General features: G+C 46.8%; 1 protein-coding gene and 1 long non-coding RNA gene across 3 annotated transcripts in view; one reads left to right on the top strand and one right to left on the bottom strand.

Annotated features, from left to right (window-relative positions):
• LOC128098180 (uncharacterized) overlaps positions 1-22455 on the bottom strand; it is a 63784-nt gene extending 41329 nt beyond the window's left edge. Inside the window, exons 1-2 of one of the 2 annotated variants that reach the window (XR_008214163.1) lie at positions 22283-22455; positions 20217-20695 (exon numbers count right to left, since the gene is read on the bottom strand). This is a non-coding gene — a long non-coding RNA (uncharacterized LOC128098180). Of the gene's footprint in view, positions 1-12500; positions 13930-14723; positions 14803-20216; positions 20696-22282 lie in introns of those variants that run through there. The other variant, XR_008214164.1, reaches the window with a different exon arrangement.
• Dlx6 (distal-less homeobox 6) lies at positions 13947-19457 on the top strand. The gene is made up of 3 exons (XM_052718962.1): positions 13947-14778; positions 16024-16217; positions 18062-19457. Exons 1-3 carry the CDS (start codon positions 14322-14324, stop codon positions 18311-18313), a joined length of 903 nt encoding a protein of 300 aa, XP_052574922.1. The 5' UTR covers positions 13947-14321; the 3' UTR covers positions 18314-19457.
• Positions 22456-24150: the final 1695 nt, after the last annotated feature.

Raw genomic sequence — 24150 nt, forward strand, 5'->3', positions numbered from 1 at the left:
TAGAGGCACAGTACACCAATTCTTTAAACTAATTCTTTCAACTTGCAGTCCCCAATTTAGAAAGAGACTATAAAGAAAGATGCATTTGGAAAAATAACTAAAAAACACATAACAGAGTGATTTTTATTTGCTTAACTTTACTTAGAGAGGAAAACGTTTAAATTAGCTAGGTTGTACCCCCACACCAAAGCAAAGTATCCTGAAATACATAACACGGTGGAGAGGGCTCTAAACTGTTTCCCCATCTAACAACATTAGATTTGTAAGGAGAGAGAGGTCCATATGCATAACAAGTAGTGTTGCTTGCAAATTATATTCCACCGAAACGCTCCTGGGTTTACCTAACATTGAAGTTGGAGTTGTGTGAAGATCAGCATGCATGTGATTTATGGATATATAATTCTTATACTTCATGTGTATTTAGACACACACTTCTTTTTAAATGTTTATGCAGTTACTCACTTAAAGAGTATCAAAATAAATCCTGCTTCGGCTTCCCTGATCTCCCAGGTATTCCTAAACACTGATGAACAAAATTCTTTCTATGGGAAATGAAGAACTACCCACTTAAAGGAGAGAATGGAAAGGGGAACTCGATTTATTCTCATTTGTTTATCGCTAGACTTTCCCCCCACTCTGCAAATTCATTTGAATAGCTTTCAAGCCGGAAAATGGAAACGCGGCTCCTGCCCTCTATTTCAGCGGCGGCGGCAGCGTCCTGGCAACAGCGCAATTTTCTATCATCAAGGATAAATGGCATCGAACAGAACATTCTGATAAAAAAAAAAAGAAAGAAAAGAAAGAAAGAAAGAAAAAAAAAAGCTTCAGCCAAGGAGTCCATGATTGCTGGCCTTCCTGTCTGTCATCCCTTTACAAAATCCTCTCGCAAACCTGAGCGGCATGCTGTCAGAGCTAATAACGTCTGCTGAAGGGGGCGGCGGGGGCACACAGTCTTCCCTGTACAATGTTCCCATTTATTAAATCGAGTGCTTATTTTAAAATTGCAAATATCTTTGTTTGGTTCAGTGAAAATTAAAGCCAAGATGTAGGAAGTTACATGATGCAATAATTATTTGTGTCCTATCAGAGAATCAAATCCCCCTCTCACCCTTCTGGTGAAGGTTGGGTGAGGGGGAAGGGACATTCAGGGGCAGGAGGTTCTGGTAGAAAAACACAAATCCATTGGCTCTGCAGGTAAACCGAGAGTCACTGCTGGAGGAGCGCTACCTGCGTCTACCAGAAAGAAAGCTAACTGAGAGGCCCCAAGCGCAGTGGGCGCGGTTGAAGCTGCTGTGGTTGTGCCAGCTCCATGAGAAGCCCCAAGAGTTCCCGAGGGAGACTCCCAACGCATTGGTGACTATTTCTGGCCTACAAAGGTGTCTTTCTGAAAAAGGCCATTCCTCTACTCCAGGCGAGGGATCTCTGAAGTCTTTACACCTATGTTGAAGGGTCTTGGACACCCGGGGTGGCGCTTATCAAGACGCTCGGACATAGAGGACTAAGAGCATCATCCACACACCTATATGGGGAGGCTGACTCCAGACAGGCTTCTTAGCAACCCCAGCTCTGGCTTGCAGGGAATGCGTTTGGCTGGTGACCACCCATAGTGCTTGTCCAGTTCTTGGCCCATAATGCCCTGTGCTTTCAACTTAAATCAACATTGCCTGGGAGGCTGGAGAGGGGGTTAGGCAGCAATGGTTTCGGGCTGGAGAGCAGTGGTTTTGACACCCTTCTGTCAAATCAGATTCATTGGGAAGCGATTGTGTGTGGGTGTATGTGGGTGTGTCCGTATCCGTATGTTTAAGCTCACTGTATGGGGAGACGTAAAGGAGGAGCCCTACAACTAACAGGAAAGTAGGTTTTCATATCCTTTAAAGCCAATCAATACAAAAGGAATGATGGCGGAAAGTGATACATTGAGCCCTAAAATTTGGGGGGCCCTTTGAAGAAGTTAGTGTGCGAGCCCAAGGTCTAACTCAAGAGGGCAAAGCAGGAGTGGGGAGCAGAGAGATGAGTAAGTAGCCCTAGAGGCTGGGAACCTTGGAAGCAGGCGGTGGTTGGGGAAACCTTTGTTTAACAAGGAAGCCCAATTATTGCGCATCTGGAAGTCTTGGTCGCAGCTACTAGACGGAAGTGGGTACTGGAGGGATACAATGCGCATGCCTTAGGATTTGCATGCAAAGGTATACACGTGAGCCCACTCCTGCGCAGCCCTAGGGCTGCCACCAATAGAATCCTGCTTTTCCTAAGCCTCGGGGTCACATTGACATCTCATTTCCCCCACAATAGGCCTTTAAAACCCACTTTAAAAATAAAGAGTGTTTCAGTATTGATCCTCTTCTAGATAGTGAAGATCTCTGTGGGAGGCACATTTTAGAACCATAAATACATTTACTACAAGCAAGGGTTAAAGTATTCGGAATTTGAGAAAAAGTTAAAGTCAGAAGAGAGGAGGCATTTCACGAGCCTGACTGAAAGCCTGAGATTGCTGTCTTCCTTCACTGGGGGGGGGGGGGGGGGGGGGGGGGGGGGGAGTGTTAGACCACTGATGCCTCATCTGTCCTGTGAAAACTCCCATCTCCTTAGGTGACCAAATGAGCCCCACAAAACCAGAATCATTACCTGTGTGCCTGGCTTAGAAAAGTAGCCTCCAAGTCCACTCTTTCCCCACCCCTGTCCCGAGTCACACATGGTTACCAGGGAGATAGGAAGCTGGAACACCTGTGCTCCATCTCTCACCTTCGCCCAGACACCAAAGAGGTCTGTGGGCTGAGACCCATATGTTAGCTTTCACATCTGTGAAATGGGGCTAATTATAGAAAGGCAGAGGACAAGAAAGGTAGATAAGTGGCCTGATTTCCACCCTGTCTGGGCCTCTCCTGGCTGCTTCCAAGCTGAGGATGATGAGGTTGATTCCCGGGTTGATTCCCACAGAAGGGGTGGGCCAGCTGGGAAACATTACTGTCCACCCCTTCTGCACACCAAAGCTGCTGCCTGCCCTGGCTGTAGACCTTGCTGGCCATTATGAACCACCTTCCTCATCCTCTTCCCATCATATTGTCCTTCCAGAATTTGCTGCCTAAAGTGGGCCTCTAACACCTCTGTCCAAGGGGATTCACACCCCATGACAAGAAAACTACTTCTCGTGGCTGCAGTAAAACAGGTGGGGATTATTACTTACAGCTTCCCCTTTCTGCGCAACTCACAAGTTCCAACACTGGATTAAGCTGCAAGTGAACTTGGTCAGGTATCCAGGATGTTATGCTCAGCTCACACAGTGTGATGCTTAGAACAATGCCAGTAGTTCCTCTGATTTTCCCACCTTCCATTAAGACCTTCAACTATAACATGCCTTTAAAAAAAAAGTGCAACAGAACTAAAGCGTGACTACAACCCTTCAAAATGTGAGGCATGGAAAGATGACTTTGAGATCTTATTTGGTATTTGGCCACTGTTAGGTCCGCACACCACATATATCATTCAATAGTGATGTCCATTTACAAAAAAAGGAGAAATCCACTCACTCTTCAGAAATGCTTTCTTGCAACTTCTGTCCACAATAACTTATCTTTTTTTCACAGTTGTGCTTTGCACATGTCTTCGCAAAATATTAAGCTTTCTTAGTAAACCAGACCAATAAAACCAGAGTGCTAACTTCAGCCACAGAAGGCTAGGACAAAGCTGCAGGCCTGATGTGTGTGCCACAACCCAGCCTAAAATATTCCTTGAACATTTTGGATTTGGGGTGTTCTTCTTTTAAAAGACTTACATCCATCCTTTAAGAAATAGGAAAATAATAGTGTGTTTGAAATGAAATATAGGGGAAGAAAAAGAGCCTATCATTCAATCAATTATTTTACTGCTACCAATTGAAGCACGGCCCTGTTTCCCAGTACTGTGGGTGGCTTGGATAAGAGAAGAGATTTTCCTGCTATTTCAAGGATAATTAAACCAACACAAATCAAATCCACAGCCTGGCCTCTTTCTAAGGTAGACTTCAACATCAGCAGGTTAGGCATCTGAAGAGGAACACTTGAGGTATGGGCTCCAAATCAGAACCAGAAAATCCAGCGTCAGCCACAGCTTTGTTCTCTGAAAATACTATTTCCTGGGACCTCCCCTTCTAACCCCAGAGCCCTACGGAAATCTCTTTGTCTCATATTTGTGGACCCCAAGTACCTACAGACTCCTTCCCATCCACAACAGAATGAGGAGGAGGGGGCCCAGAGAGCAGAGAGGAGAGAGGATAAAGGAGAGGAGAGAAAGATTTCCTTCCCATGAGAAGCTAACCCCCTCTGATTTGATCAGTTCCTGAAGATTGTTGAGGGCAATTACTTAAATGCAGTACCACTCAGAGCTTCTTCCACGAGGACTCTGAGGGCTGTGCCCATTAATCAGTTAGACAGACAAACCACCACACCACAGGTTTGGGATCACCAGGAATGGGGTCCTATGGGAAATTCCTTTTCTCTAGTATTGGTCAGCAGGACCAGGGAAGATAGGGGGCCTCTCTCAAAGGTCTTCCATCTCATGGAACAGAACATTTCTCCTTGGGAGTCTGTTGTACACTAGGGTCTCCCTGACCACTCCCCCCCCCTTTCTGGAGTTATTCTAAGGACTTTAAAGGTACTCTAGGGTTCTCTCTCTCTCTCTCTCTCTCTCTCTCTCTCTCTCTCTCTCTCTCTCTCTCCCCCCCCCCCCAGTAGACAAGTAGGTACTCTATTCAGCTCCATTATAGATAGACTCTAGAGTCCACAGGCCCTTGGGCAGGTAACCAGCCCAGCAGAGCGTTGTCCCGACTGGCCCGCGTTTTCAAACAACTTGAATTACAGACTATATCTTGAATATGAATTAGCCTTCCGTGCTGGTGTGACTTTGCTTTGAAACTCAACTTGTCAAAGTATGGTTTTAATTAAAAGTCTTCCGGCCTGCAAAGATTACATGTTTTGTAAAATATATCCTACCGTAAAATTTACTTCCACAATCTGAAATTAGGTTCCTTGTAAATGTTTTCACAAAAAGAAAGGAAGAAAGAAATAGGAGGGGACAAGGGTGTGTGAGAGAACAGCGCAGTTTAAACTCGCTGTGTTCCTTTAAGGTGTCCAGCCAGTGACCCTCGGCACCCTAACAGGTAGCCAGCCTTGTCTGTCCTGCCTGAGCTGGGACAAGGCCTGTATCTCAGCACCAGCTAGTAACCCGAAGCTGCCCTGGCAGGTGCGACCCATGCAGCTTTAGCAGTTGGAGACAATTCAGCAGACAGACAAGTTAATCCCGCGCTGATTTGTTTCGGATCCATCCACAGTATGCCAGATACCCCCCTAGGCCGCTGTGGGTTACAGACACCTGCCTCCCTGCCCATCCCCAATCTAGGATGCGAATAGAAGACGTGGGGTTTGTTACAGTACTCAGTAGAATCCAAGGCAACACACATCTCGAAACTCAAGGTTCACTCTTAAGAACTCCTAGCTAATACATCGAAAAAAAGTCATCCTGGCAGTGTCCAAACTGTCCCAGGTCAATCTAAAAGGGGGTCTTGATTATCTCTTGGAGGTTTGTATTGTGCCCTTACAGAGCTCTAGGAGAAAAAGGGCCCCACTTCCCAGCGTGGGGGGCGGGGAAGAGGGACGGTGCCTCCTCTCCTTCTCAGGATGCATCTTTCTAGTCAAGGACAGAATTAAGATCTGGGTCTCCATAGAATTCTTTTTCCCCCTAACAACTCTCTGTGGACCCAGTCAATTCTGACGGGATCCGCTGGATTTGAGAGTAAAACTTGGCGTGCACGAAGTGGTGATGAGGAGCACAAGGGAGGAGCGCACAGCTCCTTTCCTTCCAGGTAATTGGTACCCAAGAACCGAAGGAGGGGGAGGAGGGGTGACGCGGTAGGGAGAGTTATTTACCACCCTCCACCTGAAATAAGCAAGACCAATAACGCGCCTGGCTTTTCGCCCTGTTTACTCTATCCACGTTCAGTGATTGGCAAAGCAGGCCCTAAAGGCAAAGGCAATAATTGCTCTGCTCTCCTTACTAGGAAAGTGTGTAGGCATTTGAAGTGTACTAAAAATAAACGAAGGAGTGAGAAAATGAAAAGGGGACAGAGTGACAATTTGCAGCAATTAAAGCGTCTGCGCGCTGTTGCCTGAGGAACAGGGACCCACAGAGGTTTTTGTTTTCCCAGGCCTGATGATGTGAATAACTTGTTAGGGAATTTGCGACCCAGGTTTGCACCCGATTGCTCTTGTAAGAGTACGTCAAGAAGCCTGTGCTGAGTCCCGATCTTTGGGAGGAGGGAGTGGGGAGCTTCGGACTGTTTCTGGGGCCCCTAAAAGCCCCTTTAACTTCAAGAAAGAGGTGATCCAGTTCTCCACCCCATTTCTCCTACCCCAGGCCTATTTCAAGTGAGTGCCTCCCCATTAGCGCCCAGGCACTTCTTGTAGGAACTTTAAGCAAGTCTTTAGCTCTGAGGTGTCTAACCTTAGAGGGGGGAAAACATCGCAACGCTAACATTTACTTCACAACCACGTGAAAAGCGAAGGATGCGAGGTGGGGTTGGGAAGGGAGGGAGAGGGGGCGGCCAGCCAAATCAAAGCTTGGGAGACATTTTGACAGCATGCTTGAAATATTACCCTTAATTTTTGGAAGATTTTCAAGAAGTGAGGCGGGGGGGTGGGGGGCGGGTTGAGAGCCAGGACTTTCTCTCGTCTGCCACTCAGGCGGCCAGAGAGGGCTCCAACCTCCAGCACACGCGGAAACAACACACTGAGAAATTGCTTCAAGATACAGTAGAGTTCTCTTTCTTCCCTACCCCCTTCACCTCTCAAGAGCCAAGAACTTCGCAGAAAGGGTGGTAAAGACTGGGGGAGGCCTTGGGTGTCAGAAGTCTGTGCATTGCCCCCTGAGATCAGAGAGTTAGCCCCAGGCAGTGAGGACCCCCCTGGGCCGGGCTCCTGCCGCCCAGTCTAGAGACCAAACCGGCCCCCTTGTTGATCAACACCCGCCTCTAACCCCTACCCCACCTCCAACTCTGGGGGGAGGGAGGGGCGCCACTGCCTAAATCCACCCTAGCTGGCTTCAATGAAAGCTGGCAAATTCGGCGAGTCTCGCAGAAAATTTATTCGACCCTAATTCAATTTTAAAGCGGATTTTTACTATTAAAAATGCTGCCGAGCAACACATTGAATTAATCTGACTGTACGGTTTTAATTACAGTGAGGGTTTCTCTACAAATCTGTACAAGACAGTGGCCTGGCTCTCCGAGGATCCCTGCCTGCTGAATTCCATTATCCAGCCCCTGACTTCCCGCAGACGCCGGCGCGTGGGAGCCAGCTGCGGGCGCAGGCGTTCGGCCTTCTCGGCTACTGCCCCTCGCCCCTTCCTTCACCCCAGGCTCACAGATAGCCCGGATGCCAGCCTGCCTGCTTGGGACTTGCTCGCCTGGCATCCTGAATTGCTACCCTTGCTTTTTTAATTGTTGGGCCCAACACTTTTGAGCTTCACAATCTTGTCAGAAGAATAGCTCATTTTGTTCGGGAGAGGTGGCCCTTTGTAATTTTTGGATGGGTTCTTCTATTACGACCTTATGGAAGTGGTCAGTGTGATGCTGAGTGTACGAGAGAGAAGCAGGCTGAGGAATCCGGGGAGGAGGGCATAGAGTAAAAGACTAGCTAATGGAGCTCGGCTTTGGCAGGTCTAGCCCACCCACCTCCACCCCACCCCCCTCCCCCAAGAGTAAATACTCACCACTGCGGGGCGGCCAGCAAACAGAACTGCCTTTGTTAGTTTTAATTTTGTTGATTTGTTATGAAACTAACATTAAAGTGCTGTGGCACCTAACGAACAAGAAAATCTACAAGCCAGGCATAACAACAAAAGCAGGTTCACACTCATCCTCTTTAGCCCACTCTATTCTTAACTATAAATAAATAAATAAATAAATAAATAAATAAATAAATAAATAAATAAATAAATAAATCTCTTCTAGTCTCTGCCTTCCAAAGATGGCGAAGTCAAATGCTAGCTTGCCAAATGGACACGCTCTCTCGGTGTATTTAAGAGAAACAAGGGCTTTGAATCTCCGAGGGAAGGAGCCCCACTTGAGGACATGGAGATGGCAAGCAACATTTTTGCGCATAAAATGAATGAAAAACAACACGGGGGAAAATATTTTATCCCCAGGGTAGAAAGGGACGAGGATCCTAGCTCCTCGACTCGCGGAGAGGAAATCTGTTTCTGAACAAAAGACAGGAGAACTGGCACAATAGCAGTTCCAAGATTTTTTTTTTTTTCAATCGCGACTTCCAAGGGCTGGCAAATCTGTGGTCCTCTAAGGAAAGTTTTATTTAAAAAGAATGAGTAATAAATCGTCTTCTTATTTACTGAGATGTTCCAAAAATAAGAAATAAGAAGTGTCTGTGAACAGATAAGAAAATCGTACATATATATATATATATATATATATATATATATATATATATATATATATATATATATTGGTGGAGGTGGTCAGACACAGAACATGCCTCTTTCTCACTAATGAAAAACGTTTTCACTTACATTTTTCTTTCCATTATAACAAGAGGATGCTTTTCATCCAGGTTTCCCTGAAGAGCTGTGCCAAGTCTGGCTCTCTCTTCATACAGAGACACTTGCTATGACTTTATTATTGTTACTGCTGATGAAGAGATGAAAGAATTAAACAGGAGATGCTTCCAGGCATTTCGGAAGACACTGGGCAGCTATATTAACTCCTTATTAAGCCTAAAAATAGTCTGCCATTTCCTGTTGATGCTGGGTTCCCTGCCACTCTAGGATTGCATTTACCCTTCTATGGTCAGGGGTCCCGCTTTTCAAAGACAGTAAATGAAAGCTGAGTTCTGATACTCCTTCCCATCTTCCTTTGCTCTGCTCTGCTTCCCAGCAGGGCAGATAAAGGGCTGAGGGGGGTCAGCCTTGGTTGAGCCTACGTATTGAAAAGACAAACATCTGCATTTATCGTGTTTAAAACGGACTGTTTAAGTCAGCATTATAGAGTTCTTCCACCCTCGTCTCCCTTGGGCTGAGGGGAAAAAAAATGTTTATGTATTAGGGGTTGGGTCCAATGTTTGCTGAATGAGACAAGCCAAAGGCTGAAAGAGAGAAGGAAGGGAAGGAGAGAGAGGGAGGAAATGTAGGCAAACAGGTTTTCATGCACAACCCCAAACCAAGAGGTGGGGAACAGAGCTATTCTCAACCTTGTTGTCACTGGGTTCTCTCAAGTAAGAAAGCTCTGGGTGCAAACACATCCAGAAATGAGTCCAGGGAGAAGTGAGATGATGTTGAGTTTGAGGACCCTAGTTAAGAACATGAAATCTCAGGTTTTAAAAAGTCTGCAACAGAAGCCTCTAGGTTGAGACTTGCTTAGTTAATATTCTTCAAATGAGACACTTTTGAAAACCCCAATGAAGCCTGCTGGAGGTCAGTCCCAGGTTGTGGTTTCCCAGGTGCCTGTTTTGGGGACCCAGGAAAGGGTTATATCCCCAAATGACTCTTCCTCCTGAGCATATAATAGGTAAGCCCACATTTAAGTTTCATATGGAGGAACCTATAAGAGGGCAATATTAACATAAGCACTACAGTTTCATTGCTAGAGAAAGTACCAACAAGGTCTCAATATTTCCTTGCCTAGCCTGGTTCTTTGGGCTACTCCTGAAGGTGCCATCATTAGCCTGGGTCAAAAAATGGAAAGGAGGAGTTTTCTCTCCTTCCCTGGAGCCTTTACAGGTGTGTGAGTTGGGGGAGGGAAGAAGGTTTCTGAGCTCTAGAATATCAGGTACCCTTTCCTTATACACACATACCATTCACACACACACACACACACACACACACACACACACACACACACACAGAGAGAGAGAGAGAGAGAGAGAGAGAGAGAGAGAGAGAGAGAGAGAGAGAGAGAATTTTAGAAAATTTTATGCTGAATGAGGAAAAGAAGTAGCAGAAATTTTTTTCCACCAATGTCTCCTATTGAGAAGGGGGTTCTTAATGTGGCTATGTAAATCAACACCGAGTTATTTCTTTGAATTCAAAGGCCATTTATCCAGGTCTAATTTCTTTAGAATTAACGTGATAACTGAGCCCAACTTAGCAACCAAACCCAGCCAAATCCTGGATGGCTTGAATGGACTGGCGCAGCCCCCACCGAGACTGCAAGCCTTGCTGGGAGATCCAGGCATTCTCAGTCCCGCATGTGTATGCAAACATCCTCCAGAACTCAACTGGGACAATTCTCAGACCCAATGAGCCCACTCCTACACACCTATCTCTGCAGGATACAAGTGGGAGGTGTCCAGAGGGCGGACAGCAGTGATATAAGTCCCAACATCTCATCACCTCAACACCTTAAAAAGTGAAATGCATTTTAGGCCTCCAATCCTCCTTCCTAAAATTTTAATGAGTATGATCGTTATCTTACAGTAACAGCGTCCCCCCCCCCCCAAAAAAAAAAAAAGAAAAAACCTCTTAGGCCTCCAGATTTCTAAATTCACTTGTATTTAGAATGATAAAGGCTTCGGTGGCTCTTCCAGCTCTCCTTCCCCTCCCAATAGCAAGAGTTGGCGGAGGCTCCCCAGAGAGCTAGACAAAGAGTTAGAAGCCTGGACTGCGCGGGAGGCGCCGGGGCTGAGAGCCCCTGAGGTGTGCGCCTTTTTGCAAGGCTCTGAAAAGCCCGAAGTTTTGCCTCCAGCCAAAGGACTGGCAGCAGATTACATTAGGGTGAGGCAGGGGTGACTTATAGTGCCCGCTTCGCAGTTTAACTAAGCTGCCCCAAACACCAGGTGAGGGACTAGGAAAGGAGCTGCCCAACTTCAGTTGGAGCAATGCGCCTTGGGCTCCAGGAAGTCTGTGCGAAGAACGCTGCACCTTAGCTGGTGGTAGAGGCCACGCTGTGACGGGCACTAGCCGTCCACCCTTGGGCCACAGTGGTCTTCCATCTCCTATTCCCTAGACTGGCGGGAAAGTGGAATGGCCATTCCTACCATTCTACCCTGAATGAGCACACCAAGACCGCTGTCCAGTCTGGTGAGACCCCTTGCTCGCTGCACACGCTCAGAGCCCAACCTGGGTCACCCAGAAAATCTCAACAAAACCTGCATCATACACAACTAACCCCCTAGATGCACACTTGCTCCCCTGTAACACAATGAAGAGATTTTATCCCCTACCTACGGAGGAAGGGATAAGAGCTCCAACAGGATACCTGAACAGACAATTCCAGCCTGCCCGGCTTCCCCAAACTTTAAACAAGCGAGAGGGAAATCCCTTTGCAAACAGACGCTGCGCGCCTTGGATCTGGAGCTTAAGTGGTGAGAGGACGTTTCCCAGCCCCACCACCTTCATGCCGCTCCAGAAGCTATCAGAGTTGCGGGGGGTCAGTGGGCAAAGCACAGCACCTGCGAGCGTTAAGGGAGAGATTCAGAAAAGTCAACGGGAGAAACGCCTTCATCGTGTTAACAGCAAGCTGCAGGGTATAGAGTAATAAAACTGACATGTCTACCTGCTGACTTTGAGGACATTACGAGCTGGGCGCGCAGCCCGGGTGCACCACCCGGCGCGCGCGCCCGGTGAGGGGTGGGGGGTGCTTCTCTTTCCCTGACTTCCCTTCCTGCACCCCATCAGTTCCTTACCCAGCCCATCTTTCATTTTCCTAGAAGATGTTGTTGTTGTTTTAATTCACCGACGATATGTAAGCGCATGGATCGCGTTACAGGTTCGCGTGTTAAACTGCACCTCTTGTTAAAAGGGAAGGAACAAGGGACGCCACTTAAAAAAACGAATTCAGAGTTACTGAACCGGCTCCCGGAACTCAAGAAGTTAAGCGTGGCGGGCTGGGCAAGGGAAGAGGGAGCAAATTTAGCTGCCGGCGAAACTATGGAGGAAACGGGCGGGCTGTGAGTCTCGAGTCTTCTGATAAAATTAAAGAAGGAAAGAATAGAAAAGGAAAAAGAAAAAGGCAATCTTGCCTGCGGGCTCCTGGAGACCTTAGGCGGGTAGCTAGGAGAATCAATTAGCATAAGCTGCAGTCGGCGACCCAGGCGCAACCTGGAAATTGAGCAGCTCGGTCTGCTACCACCCTTTTCTGGAGTTCCAGTAGCAAGCAGAGCCACTAAATTCTCTATTCTAGGATTCCTGGGGTCGTGTAGCTTATGGGCTACAGACGAAGTAAGGTGCAGAGATGTCCCAGTAGTTTTTTTAAAAAGACGACCGCCAACCTCCAGAAACCCCTACACAGGGTTGCTACCCAGCACATTTCTCCTTGTTACCAAAAGCTCGCCGTTAGTTCCCTGAGCCCACCGAAAGTGGGCACTGAGCCCGGGGGGTAAGGTGTGAGTCCTCAGATTTTGCCCACTCAAGCTACGCTGTCTGATCGCGAAGGCTTCCGGAGTCTACCTGCGGTCCCGGGACCCGACCCCGGTGCGGCCTGGCTTGCCCTTCTCCGCGCCTAGAGTTAAATCGGGTTCTCCTACCTGGTGGCTGGGCCTGAACGTGGCCGCCTGGGCTCCGCTGTCCCTGCTCCGCAGCTTGAACCTGAGTCTGGAGACCCGAGGGAGAAAGGCTAGATCCGTAGCCCTGAGCTGCTCCAAACTTAATGTCTTTCCCCAGTCCATCTTTGAAACTGAAGTGGCTCTACCACCTGGATGTGCGGATATAAACCCCCTTGCAAATAATAAATGGATTAATAATAACAAGGTATGAAGTTCTTTTTATAGAAAAAAAGGAGAGAATTGAAACTAAATGCGGCAGTTAGACAACCATTTTGATAAGAGGATAATTGAGGCGACACTGGTGTATAATTAGAGGATAATTTATGCTATATCCACTTTTATTCCACCTCCCAAAATAAACCCAGTCCATAATCATTACAGGCAAATTGTTCTGAATTTTATAGCAGCAATTTGAACAAAGTACTGCAGTTAATCATGGGAGATTTTTGTGTATTCCTGATTAGAACTCTAATTGCCTCCTTCCAGAAAGTAAAAATAACTGTAAAACGACTCTATTTTTATCATTAACAATGTTGACAATAAAATAAAATCAATTGGAATTGTAATCGAGAGACAAATTTAGGACGAAGGCACTTTTACTTGGGTAGTTTATATTGTAATCAAGATTTGCCAAACCACTAACCGCATGTATCATTTGCATATATTTGAAAGCATTACAGTAGCTTCTGTTTTCAATAGGAAAAAAATGCATTACTGTCAACCCTCCAACGATTCGCTTTCAGAGCAGACTGCTGCATTCTGGGCTGGGAGGTGGTGCTCCTCCCTTGTGTGTGGGGGGGTCAGCATATAGGAAATAGGACCTAAAACAGCAGGAATCTCGCCAGAACAAGGTCTGAGTTTTCATTCTTTACTACCCCCCATGAGATGGAGCCCAGATGTGGGGTCCTTCTTCCCTCTACGGTTTCAATAAAGAACTTCCAGAAAAACCCATAGTGACAAGGCGCTCCCTTGGGAGTAGAGTAGGGCTGGGGTCCTGGGGACAGGGGGGAGGTCAAGTGAGGGGGTTCTGGCTTTAAAGCTAGGTACACTGCTTCTGAACACAGGCAGCCTGAAAGGGTGCAAATGAATTGAAAGAGATCAGCTTCCAGTCAGGCTGTTCCAAGTCTCCAATCCTGGAAACAAGGGTTCAGGATCTGGGCTTGGAGCTTCGACGGGATGCGTCCGCAGCCTCCCGGGCGCCTCCCTCCACCGCTGCTCGCCTTTAGCTCCGGGCGGACCCAGGTTGCAGCTCTGGGCTGAGATTGTAGTTGCTTAAGGTAGGCGAAGAACTCCGCAAGCAGCGCACACGCCAGTAGAAGCGGTGCGCCTGTGACGTCAGGGGGCGACTGACCAATAGGGAGGCGCTGCCCTTTGGAGACAAACCATTCGACTCGTGGCGTCTGCATCAAGTCTGAAAGCAGACGCGCAACTTTCGCAGAATCCACCTTAAAATCTCTGCCTTAAACTGCACCAGCCCCCAAAAAATCCAAGGGGGGAAAGCAAGGGGGGAGAAGAGAGCAGATTCCCCCCTCCCCCCTCTCTCCTCTCCCATCCCTCCCCCTTCCTCCTCCCTTTGGGTTAACAAGGCCCTGCTCACTATATCTCTTTATATTAAATATATATATATTAGAGAAGAGCAAGGAAGAGAACCACCTCCGCCCCCTCCTTTTTAAATTTTTTTTTAAAAAATTTTGCAAGGATCCCAGGAGCTAAGGTGGCTGCAAAAGGGGAAAGCGGCGCGAGCCAAGTGGGGGAGGGTGGAGGAAACCCGGGAGAAGGCTTTCTCCAGCCCCCAAAGTTTTGATGATGACCATGACTACGATGGCTGACGGCTTGGAAGGCCAGGACTCGTCCAAATCCGCCTTCATGGAGTTCGGGCAGCAGCAGCAACAGCAGCAGCAGCAGCAGCAGCAACAACAGCAACAGCAGCAGCAGCAGCAGCAACAGCAGCAGCCGCCGCCGCCGCCACCGCCGCCGCCGCCGCAGCCGCACTCGCAGCAGACCTCCCCGGCCATGGCAGGCGCGCACTACCCTCTGCACTGCTTGCACTCGGCCGCGGCGGCGGCGGCGGCGGCCGGCTCCCACCATCACCACCACCAGCACCACCACCACGGCTCACCCTACGCGTCGGGCGGAGGCAACTCCTACAACCACCGGTCGCTCGCCGCCTACCCCTACATGAGCCACTCGCAGCACAGCCCTTACCTCCAGTCTTACCACAACAGCAGCGCGGCCGCCCAGACGCGCGGGGACGACACAGGTGAGAGGCCGCTTAGGCAGCTAGCTTCTCCCGCCTCCCTACTGCTTCCCACCCCTCCCGCCCCGCTCACTTCCTCCACGCCGGGGCCTCTGCCGGCCCCCTCCTGCGGGCGGCCCTGCGCGCCTCCAGCCGGGCCCCGTGCGCTCCCGATCGCCTGGCGCCTGCCTGCCGGCCTCTCCCAGCCGGGCCCCTTCCCGCCGCCGTGGACCCCTGGCTGGCTGGCCCTGCGGCCGGCCTGGCTCCACTGCCTCCTGCGCGGTTCCCATTGCGCCCCCGGGCTGTGCGCTAGTCTCGCTCCACCGTCCTTACTGCGCCTTCCAGCCCACCCGCTCTGTGCGCCCCGTGCCGTGCCCCTTCCCTCTGACTGTAACCCGCGTTTGTCGGGACTGGGGACATTCCTGGGCTAGGACTGAAGAGCTAGTTAGGCTTCCCACCCCACGCTGGGCAAGCAGTGGCCTACTTTGCGTGGGGCACCTGGTGCGCCTTGGTGACCTGGAACGAAGCTGTTGCGGCCGATAGATTCAGTTAAACTAATGACTATTGGGCTTTTTCTTACCCCTGTGAGCTCTGAGGTGTCCCCTGCCCCCAATCCTGACCCGGCCCCCTCTCTCTGGGTTTTCGATAGTACTTTGGCCGCTCCTTTGTTCTTGGTGGTGAAACAGAGGGCCTGGGTTTGATGATAACTCTCTGCTGTCCAGAGAGTTGCAGCCTGCCTGGGGCTGCTCTGAGCTCCTGATTGTGTTTTGTTTCTGCTTTTTGATCCACACGAGCAGAATCATTTCGAACATACGGAAGGGACTTAAAGCACTTAAGCTTGCAACTGAGTGACACAAAACCAAGTGGCCACGTAAACACCGGGGTGGCTCAGATACAGCTTCAGGCATTATAAAAAGTCAGGCCAAGAAGCCGCTCTCGGCCCAGACAGCAGAAGCCTCGCAGAGCCGCGTACTCCGGGAAGCCGCCAGCGCGTGCCTCCGTTGCTGCGGAGCGCCGCTATTATGCAGCGGGCTTCCTAGATTCGGCCACCACCGTGCATTGTTAGGCCTAGAGGCACGGTCAGAGGGAAGATTCCACAGCCTCTGGGGACACACGGCTACAGTGGACCCAGGGAGCTCAGGGCATAGTGGGATACTACTACGAGGATCCTTTTTTAAACTTGGGGCAACTAAACAGGCCTTGTCACATGAAGGGAGAAGGCAGCAGTGGCCTCACAGGTGACCGCTCCTCTGTGTCATTTGCTTACAGATCAACAAAAAACTACAGTGATTGAAAACGGGGAAATCAGGTTCAACGGAAAGGGGAAAAAGATTCGGAAGCCTCGGACCATTTATTCCAGCCTGCAGCTCCAGGCTTTAAACCACCGCTTTCAGCAGACTCAATACCTGGCCCTTCCCGAGAGAGCCGAACTGGCTGCTTCCTTAGGACTGACACAAACACAGGTAATTCCCAAGAAGCCCAAGTATCCCTGAAATGCTGGCCCCACTTGCAAATCGTGCAGAGAGCACACCAGGAGGAATTCTTGGCCTAGTCAACCAAGGATGGAAGGAGATAAATGGCAAATGCTTGTGCTCCAGTTGCGCGCTTTCCCGGGATCACACAGTTTGGAATAAATGACCTGGTATTGAATGCTGGATTGGATTTGCATATACACCAACCCTCTGCGACCCCAGCTGAGCTTAGCATCTTTTGGTGAACAAAAGTATAATTCAATCAAATCCGATTCCAGAGCAGAATAACATGAAACAAAACAATAGTGTGTGTGTGTGTGTGTGTGTGTGTGTGTGTGTGTGTGTGTGTGTGTGTTGGGGGGGGATACAGCTAGGAAGCAAAATAAGGCCCTTTCTTAAGGATCCTTTTGTGGCCCCTGGGAGCTAATAAGAATTTCAACTCATTGACATAGGAAGAAAACTTAAGAGCTGAGACCAGCAGCAAAAGTTAACTAGACATATTTTCCAGTAGCTTAATAAAGGCATCCATGGGCAAGCCATTCACTCCAGGATGGGTAAGGCAGGGTTTCTGGAGGTTGCTTTAAGCTCAGTGGTTAAATCACCCTGGTACCAAATAGTGCAGGTTGAGGTACCTCCTTGGAGCACAGGACTTGACAGAATTGGCAAACAAAGAGAATATTCCCCAAATTATGGCCTGGGACACCACAGATAACAGTCCTGCTGACTTGAAAGATGTGCTGGACATTTCAGATTTCACAGAAAGGGGCCTAGAGGTGAGTATATCAGGCTGCACTCTTAAGCCATCAGTTAAGCCAACTGCATGGGGTCAGAGGCCTATTAAGGCATTCCTCATCTTCATACAGCAAGGGTACTTTGGGCCTTACAAGACAGTTGCCAAGACCGTGTAGAATGGAGTCGTCAGGCCACTTCCCTAAGCTCTTCTCCATCAGCCTGGTTTCTATTGCCATGTTGCCACTGAAAACATTTGAGGCTTGCTATGAAAGAGCTCTAGATGCTCCGTGACTCCTATTATTCTTAGAAAAACAGATTCAGGAATTTTAAAGGTAAAGCTGCAGCATAGATTTTCTTTCATCAAAAAATTTGGGTTGTTGACCTAAATAAGCTGCCAACACAGATTTGTGATTCATGTGTGGTTTTCAGGGGCCTTTGAATTTTAGTAGCTATCCCAATCATGTGATGATTGATGACCTCTGTTTGCTTAAGCAACGTACTAGGTAGGGAATTGGGGGATGGTGCATTCCTTATTCCCTGCAGGATTGGAAGAATATTTCTGTCTGGAGAAAGATATCCCAGGCACATCGCATGGCATGTGCACAATATACATAGGTATGTTTAAGGCATTTGGTTGTGAACATACAGCCTTTAATCAATTCATAGTCATTTGCTACTTGGATATGCATAACTTTGCGAGCTTTGGGTTGATAAATATAAAAACTGAGTAATTGGAGGCGGTAAATTTAGTTGTATGATTGTGCTCTAAAATCTACTTCATGTAAATATCCATAAAATTTTGGTCCACTGATCTCATTTGATTTATTTATAATTTTATGCTGATGCCTTAAGACCCAGGCTAAAATTCAACCCAAGAATCACAAGGACTGTAGGTATCCTAACAAGATATCGAGCAGGCCTAGAGTGGAGGGATAGAGATGGCTGTAAAGAAGTGAAGGGAGAGGGCTGGGAATGGGCTTTTTTAGAATTGCAATGGTTGTTTTGTTGTTTGTTTGTTTTTATATTGCTTCTTGAGTCTAGGATGACATTGAAGGCACCGTTCTGATGTTTATCTGCAATAATGATTGCTGCATTTCTTGCAGGTGAAGATATGGTTTCAGAATAAACGCTCTAAGTTTAAGAAATTGCTGAAACAGGGCAGTAACCCCCATGAGAGTGACCCTCTCCCAGGTTCAGCAGCCCTGTCTCCACGCTCGCCAGCGCTGCCTCCAGTGTGGGACGTTTCTGCCTCCGCCAAGGGCGTCAGTATGCCCCCCAACAGCTACATGCCTGGGTATTCGCACTGGTACTCCTCACCACACCAGGACACCATGCAGAGACCACAAATGATGTGACTTGTCTGAGTGAACAGCCTCGGGACTTCTGAAGGAAGCTCGGAGGTTCCAGGACTCACCTGCATCTGCCAAACAGCCTAAACGATGAGCTCAGAGGAGCTGTCCCTGTGATCTGGGTCTCCTCTCTCTCTCTCTCTCTCTCTCTCTCTCTCTCTCTCTCTCTCTCTCCCTCCTTCTCTTCTCTCTCTTCTTCCTCCTTTCCTTCCTTGTTTTCCATTCCTTTTAATCTTTCTTCATCTTTCTTTCCTTTCTTTCCACCTTTCTTTCTTTTCCCCCTGTCTTCCCCTTCTACAATCTCCTCTCTTCAGCAACCTTAATAAGTAACTTTGCAACACACACACACACACAGAGAGAGACAGAGACAGAGAGACTAGCTTCTGTACCAGTGTTCTGGAAACCCATCACTGTAAGGATATTTTCCCTCACACCTTGGGATCCAGACCCTGAGTTTCCTCTTTGGGACTCTCCATCAAAGTGACTTTTTTTTTTTTTTTTTAAGACATTCTACACCCGCAGAACAATCTGCACAAACATGGCAGCATTTTTACTTGTTTAATGAGTTTAAGACATTACGTGAAGAAAGACAATTTTGGACTCCTGAATTTTTATTTACCAATCCAAGACTAAGAGAAGGAGAAGGAGGAGGGGGAGGGGAAGGGGAGGAGGAAGAGGAGGAGGAGGAGGAGGAGGAGGAGGAGGAGGAGGAGGAGAAGAAGAAGAAGAAGAAGAAGAAGAAGAAGAAGAAGAAGATAGAAAGAAACCCCCCACTATCCCTTCTCTAAAGAAAGAAGGAAAATTGGCTGTCAAATTCGAACATTGCCACAAAGGAAACACTGCATGGTCTTATCTAAATACAATGACCAGGGACCCGATGATTCAACTAAATACAAATAGTAACAGCAACAAGAGAGACGCTCTTTGCATAACCCACTTCCAAACTCTGAATCAAGAAAGACCAAGGAAACAACCAAAAGCACTATTCTATTGCTTTGACACCTTTCCTAGGTGAATAGTGGCATTCACTAAGCTAATAGGGACGTTTATATCAAGAAACATTTCTGTATATATTGTTGAATTTTAGTTGTATATATACTTTGTATGTTTTTGTCTTCTTTCATATATGGAGTAAAAGCCACAAAATGTTGGGAGTGTCCTCTATTTCTCCATGTGTCTCTGTCTCTTCATCCTTTCTCCCTTTCCATTATTTTTTAACCTCTCTAAAATAATTTCTGTTTCCTAATCTGGGGTGCTCTATACATACTTATCAAGTGCCTGAAGAGATGTCAGTTTTCACCTAAGCCTTTGTCTCAGGTACTTTAACATGAGCTGTAGATATTTTCTCGGCCTTTCATTTTAATTTTGTTGTTGATTCATACACACTTTTGTATTTTTAAACATTATTATAAACTATTCCAAGGTTAATTTCTAGACATCCAGCCATTTCCAGTACTGTCTGTATCTGAATATTCTCCTTTCCCTTTTCCCAGCCAAAATAGTACAGCTATATTTGCCTTTGGAAGCGGTTAAAAAAATTAGAAAGAGGAAAGAATAACAAACCCAGAAAGCAAAGTGCACAATTTTGACTACTTAATGTTGAAAACCCAAGTGCAAACTAGCGAGGTAGAAAAATGTACTATCCTGGGAGAAACACATCCTTCCGATCTCGTGGAAAGCAAAGAAATAATGAAAATGAAAAGTCTTTTCGTCATACAAGCAGGAAGCCCCATACTGTGAGAATTAATGGCTACAGACCTGGGCATCCTTCAAATTATGAACCTTGAAACCACTGAGCCATTTATCAGAAGTCAATAGAGATACTCAGAGTGCTCCATATAATGACAGCGACATACAGTCGTGCAAAAGGACAGTCACTATAATTAGACACAAAGCAAAGACTACTTACCAATATACCCGTTCCTTTTTTTGTTGAGCAACTTCCACGCTCAGTCAGTCTTCAGAATGGTTTAGAGCCGATCAGTCTTGTCATTTTCTAGCATTCGCATTGTTACATTAGGAAAAATGTTTTCTTTTCTTTTTTCCCCCTTCCTACTGTGAAACTTTGGGTTCGTAGCTCCCCAGGATCAATTCTGAACAAAGCCTCCAGCTGCAGTGCCATCCAATTTGAAGCAGACATTGGGGACAATTTAAGGTTTTTATCCACAAGAAGGTTTTTTTCCATTCTCTTAAATGCAGCCATAATTAGAGTAATTTTTCATGTAGCCCGCTGATTACAGCGTTTTTACCGTCAAAGATAATTACCTGTAATTTTCTTCCACTTTTAATACTAAAAAGCCATCTTTATTTAGATTCAGGAACAGGAAAGGCGAAACAAAAGAGGGAAATTATTCTGTTATTCATACACAAATTGCAGAGACGTAGGACCTAAAATTGAAAATTAACCAAAATTATAATGCTGAAAAGAATGGAAGAGGCTGCGGGAGTACAGCTGGTAGCAGGGCTTTGCTGAATTATTCAAATTATGTTAGAGAGAAAGCTACCATATATCCAAACCAACACTCATTTTTCTTAAAAAAAAAAAATTCACCAAATATATGCCAAACCACTGTGAGTGTGTGGAGTTCTGAAACCCAGCCAATGTATGTTACTATGTTGGAGGCGGGGCGATGGTGTTTCTTCATCCGATCTCTATCTCTTAACATCAGCTTAATCACACAAATTCTAGGAGATAGTTCCCCTGGAATTCTCCATAGAACTGGGTTCCCACTGGGCCCCCTGAACTTCAAGGGTTAATATTTTCTCTTTTAAAATGTATTGACCCCCTAGGAAACTGATTCCCTGAGGGAGGGATTGGTGGGAGGGGCATGGGTGAAAGGCGTTGCCAGCTGAGGTGTCTACTGCGCCTCCCCACGTTCAAACTTCTTCCTAGGCTACAGAGTTTGAGTTCCAAAGCCCTATTCTGACCATGTGAAGGGGGTGGGGTGGGGAGCAAAGCTATTGGGTAAAGGTATAGGAGAGAGACAATTTCTCCTCCTCACTAATAAATAAGCACCTCCTTATCTTTGGACTCAACGTAGTGTAAAGGTTCTTGCCATGGTAGAAAATCTTTTCTCTGCAGTGTGGGGAAGTCAAAAACATTTTGGGCTCCCACACTAAACATTTCTAGATGCTTATAAAATCTACAGGATCAGGAAACAGCGTCATCTATAGATAGAACAGCACAGCTTCTTGCTACTGTCTTCCTTGGTACATAGACTAAACTGGTTCTTTGGCTTCATATATTGGTTCTGTGTCTCAACCAATCATGACCCTCTAACCCTAGGATCGCTGCATTTGGGTTCAACAAGCAATAAGGTCCAAGATCCGGATACCTTTCCCCTCCCCCATTACACACACACACACACACACACACACACACACACACACACACCACAGCTCTAACAGCCTTGAAGGGCTTCAGATGCCAGTGTTTCTACAAACTTTCCCCTCAGCTGGAGAGAAGATGTCCCAGGGGCTGCAAAGCCCAGAGATTCGGGCACACCTGCTTTTGCTAACATGCATCCGCATACCTGACTGCAAAGAAGCAAGCCACACAGCCAATTCTGTTTGATCTCTTGATGCCTCAAAACCTAAAATCACGGCCGCATGTAAAAACCTCAATGTATTTACCTAAGATCAATTGTAAGTAACAATTTTCAGATAGACTTTAGCTTGGACTCTAGGCTCCTACCACACCTCACAGAAACCTGGTCTTTCCCTAGTCTCCAGTCACGAACTACTCCCAGCACATCAGCAGCACAGAAGCAAGACAGGCAAATCAGGTTCTTAAGGATCCCGTTTTCACCAGATCAACTCTTTTACTGTTAAAGGAAAATAAAAGATCAGAAGCAAACCCTAGAAAACAAAGTTGCAGTTCAAGAAAATCACAACAACACATTATATACAGCTTGGAGAGTGTGAGGTGAGAAATAAAAAACGGTACCTAGAAGTATGCCAGAAATAAAAACTTACCCCAGTGAATATCTCTTAAGCAATGTTCAGGGTCTAGAAATCTATCCTGAGCCGAAGCACAGGAGAGTATTTTTCTGAGTCTCAGGGCAGAAGCTCTGTGTCTGTATTCTTGGTTGAGTGAGCACATCCAGGTGTGAAATTGTTTGCACACCCCAGCACCTCTTATATTGCCAGCAAAATTAGCTGTTATTACTGTCACTGTTTAGTGATGGTTAGCGTGATACAAAAAAAAAAAAAAAAAAAAAAGCCGCTGTAATCAAGACCTGGCGCATCTTTGCAAATTACAGATAATTGTAAACGTCCAGATTATGATAATAGCATCCTAATCCAGCCTGCAATATAATTATTACAGAGTGTTACATCTGAAACTGTCCAGTAGGGCTAATTCAGCCATTATTTAGACCCTATTTTTTGCACTGCAAATGGGTTGCTGAGTTGAAAATGTACGATTGTAATTTCACGGGGCACTCAATGAGTAATGGTATAGGAAGAGGAAAATACAAAAGTGAAATGTGAACAGTAGCGATCAAATCAAACCCTGAAGGACAAAAGACTGTTTGATTCATATGGAAAAAGAAGAGCCAGAATTAAGAAAATAGCAAATCAGTGGTCTGAAGTATTGTGTGTCCAAGTCTTCAACAGTGTAGAGCTGATGCATTTGCGGAGGCTGCTGTTGCTGCCTGCCTGCAGTTCCAAATAACATTTCTTCTTCTTCTTCTTCTTCTCCTCCTCCTCCTTCTTCCTTTTCTTTTAAAAATACTCCTGTCTTTCTTCCCACTGCCAAAGCATTTCCCTACATTTGAAGGTGCCCCTCCCCCACGGCCCCTCCCCCACAGCAAAGAACGTTTGTCAGTTTCCCCATTGTTTCCACCAAAGTCACCTCAGAACATGCCTGTCACTTGTTATGAACATATTTTTAAATGAATTTGCAATCGCTCTTGTCATCAGAGCAAAATGCCCTGGCTGCTTCCGAAGCGTTTCTGTCCCCCAGCTCCATCTCTGCTCTCTTTCACAATGAAGAAGCTATAGTGTGTCCTAGAGGACATTAGCTGAATATGTATTAGTAGATGTTAATTAAATGTAGCCAACTGGGAAGCTGCCATCTTCAGTTGGTTTGGCTATTTGTTTTAATTTCGTCATTAACTTTATTAATTAAAACCTCCCTAAGTCAATCAGTCTGACTGCTTCTGCGTCACAATGTGCCTAATGGGGCAAGGTTCGTCACCTTCAAACTCTAAAAGACAGACTAGAAAGGGGTGGGAGAATCAGAGGGAGAGGGGCTGGAGAGAGATTGAAAGACTGTTCCTGGTCTCTTAGTCAACCCTCTGAAGATTCCATTACTTCCAGAAGGATAACCCCTGGCCTAGTAGAGACTTTGCTGGTCTAATTCTGGTGGGGACACCCCTGTCAGAGACACCTAAAGACCTTCTATCCCCAAGACTTCAGTTTTTCCAGGTTGAGCACAGAGAATTGCCTGGGCACTCTTTTCCTGTCTCTAGGCCAACTGTGTTGATTCTCCCTCCTCCCAACAACACCTTAGAGAGACCCACGCGCTGCCCAGCCTGGGCCACCCTGCGGGATGGCAAGCAGGCTCCCTACCTCCTGTGAATATAAGGGCAATAATGAAATGTCCCCTGTTTAGTGACCCCTGTTTATAGATGAAAGTTGAGTCCATATCCTGCCCCCCCCCCGCGCCCCTCTTTCCCCACCTTGCAAATGGCAAGTGACAGAAATAGTCCTAGGATGACAATAAGCGGCAGTTTCTGTTTTCACGCCTTTCAAGAAAAAAAAAATGCTTTAAAATAAATCATAGCTTGGGAACTGTTTACCATCCTTCACTCCCACCCACTTCTTAAAAAAAAAATACA

The sequence above is a fragment of the Peromyscus californicus genome, unplaced genomic scaffold (assembly GCF_007827085.1).
Source record: "Peromyscus californicus insignis strain IS unplaced genomic scaffold, ASM782708v3 Scaffold_6__1_contigs__length_162567912, whole genome shotgun sequence".
In the NCBI taxonomy this organism is placed as follows: Eukaryota; Metazoa; Chordata; class Mammalia; order Rodentia; family Cricetidae; genus Peromyscus; species Peromyscus californicus.

Bases quoted from the DNA above. Each gene is read 5' to 3' on its own strand.
- Dlx6 (XM_052718962.1), top strand. From the start codon at position 14,322: ATGATGACCATGACTACGATGGCTGACGGCTTGGAAGGCCAGGACTCG. The intron at 14,779-16,023 runs GTGAGAGGCCGC...ATTTGCTTACAG, and splicing joins GACGCGCGGGGACGACACAG to ATCAACAAAAAACTACAGTG. The intron at 16,218-18,061 runs GTAATTCCCAAG...CATTTCTTGCAG, and splicing joins TAGGACTGACACAAACACAG to GTGAAGATATGGTTTCAGAA.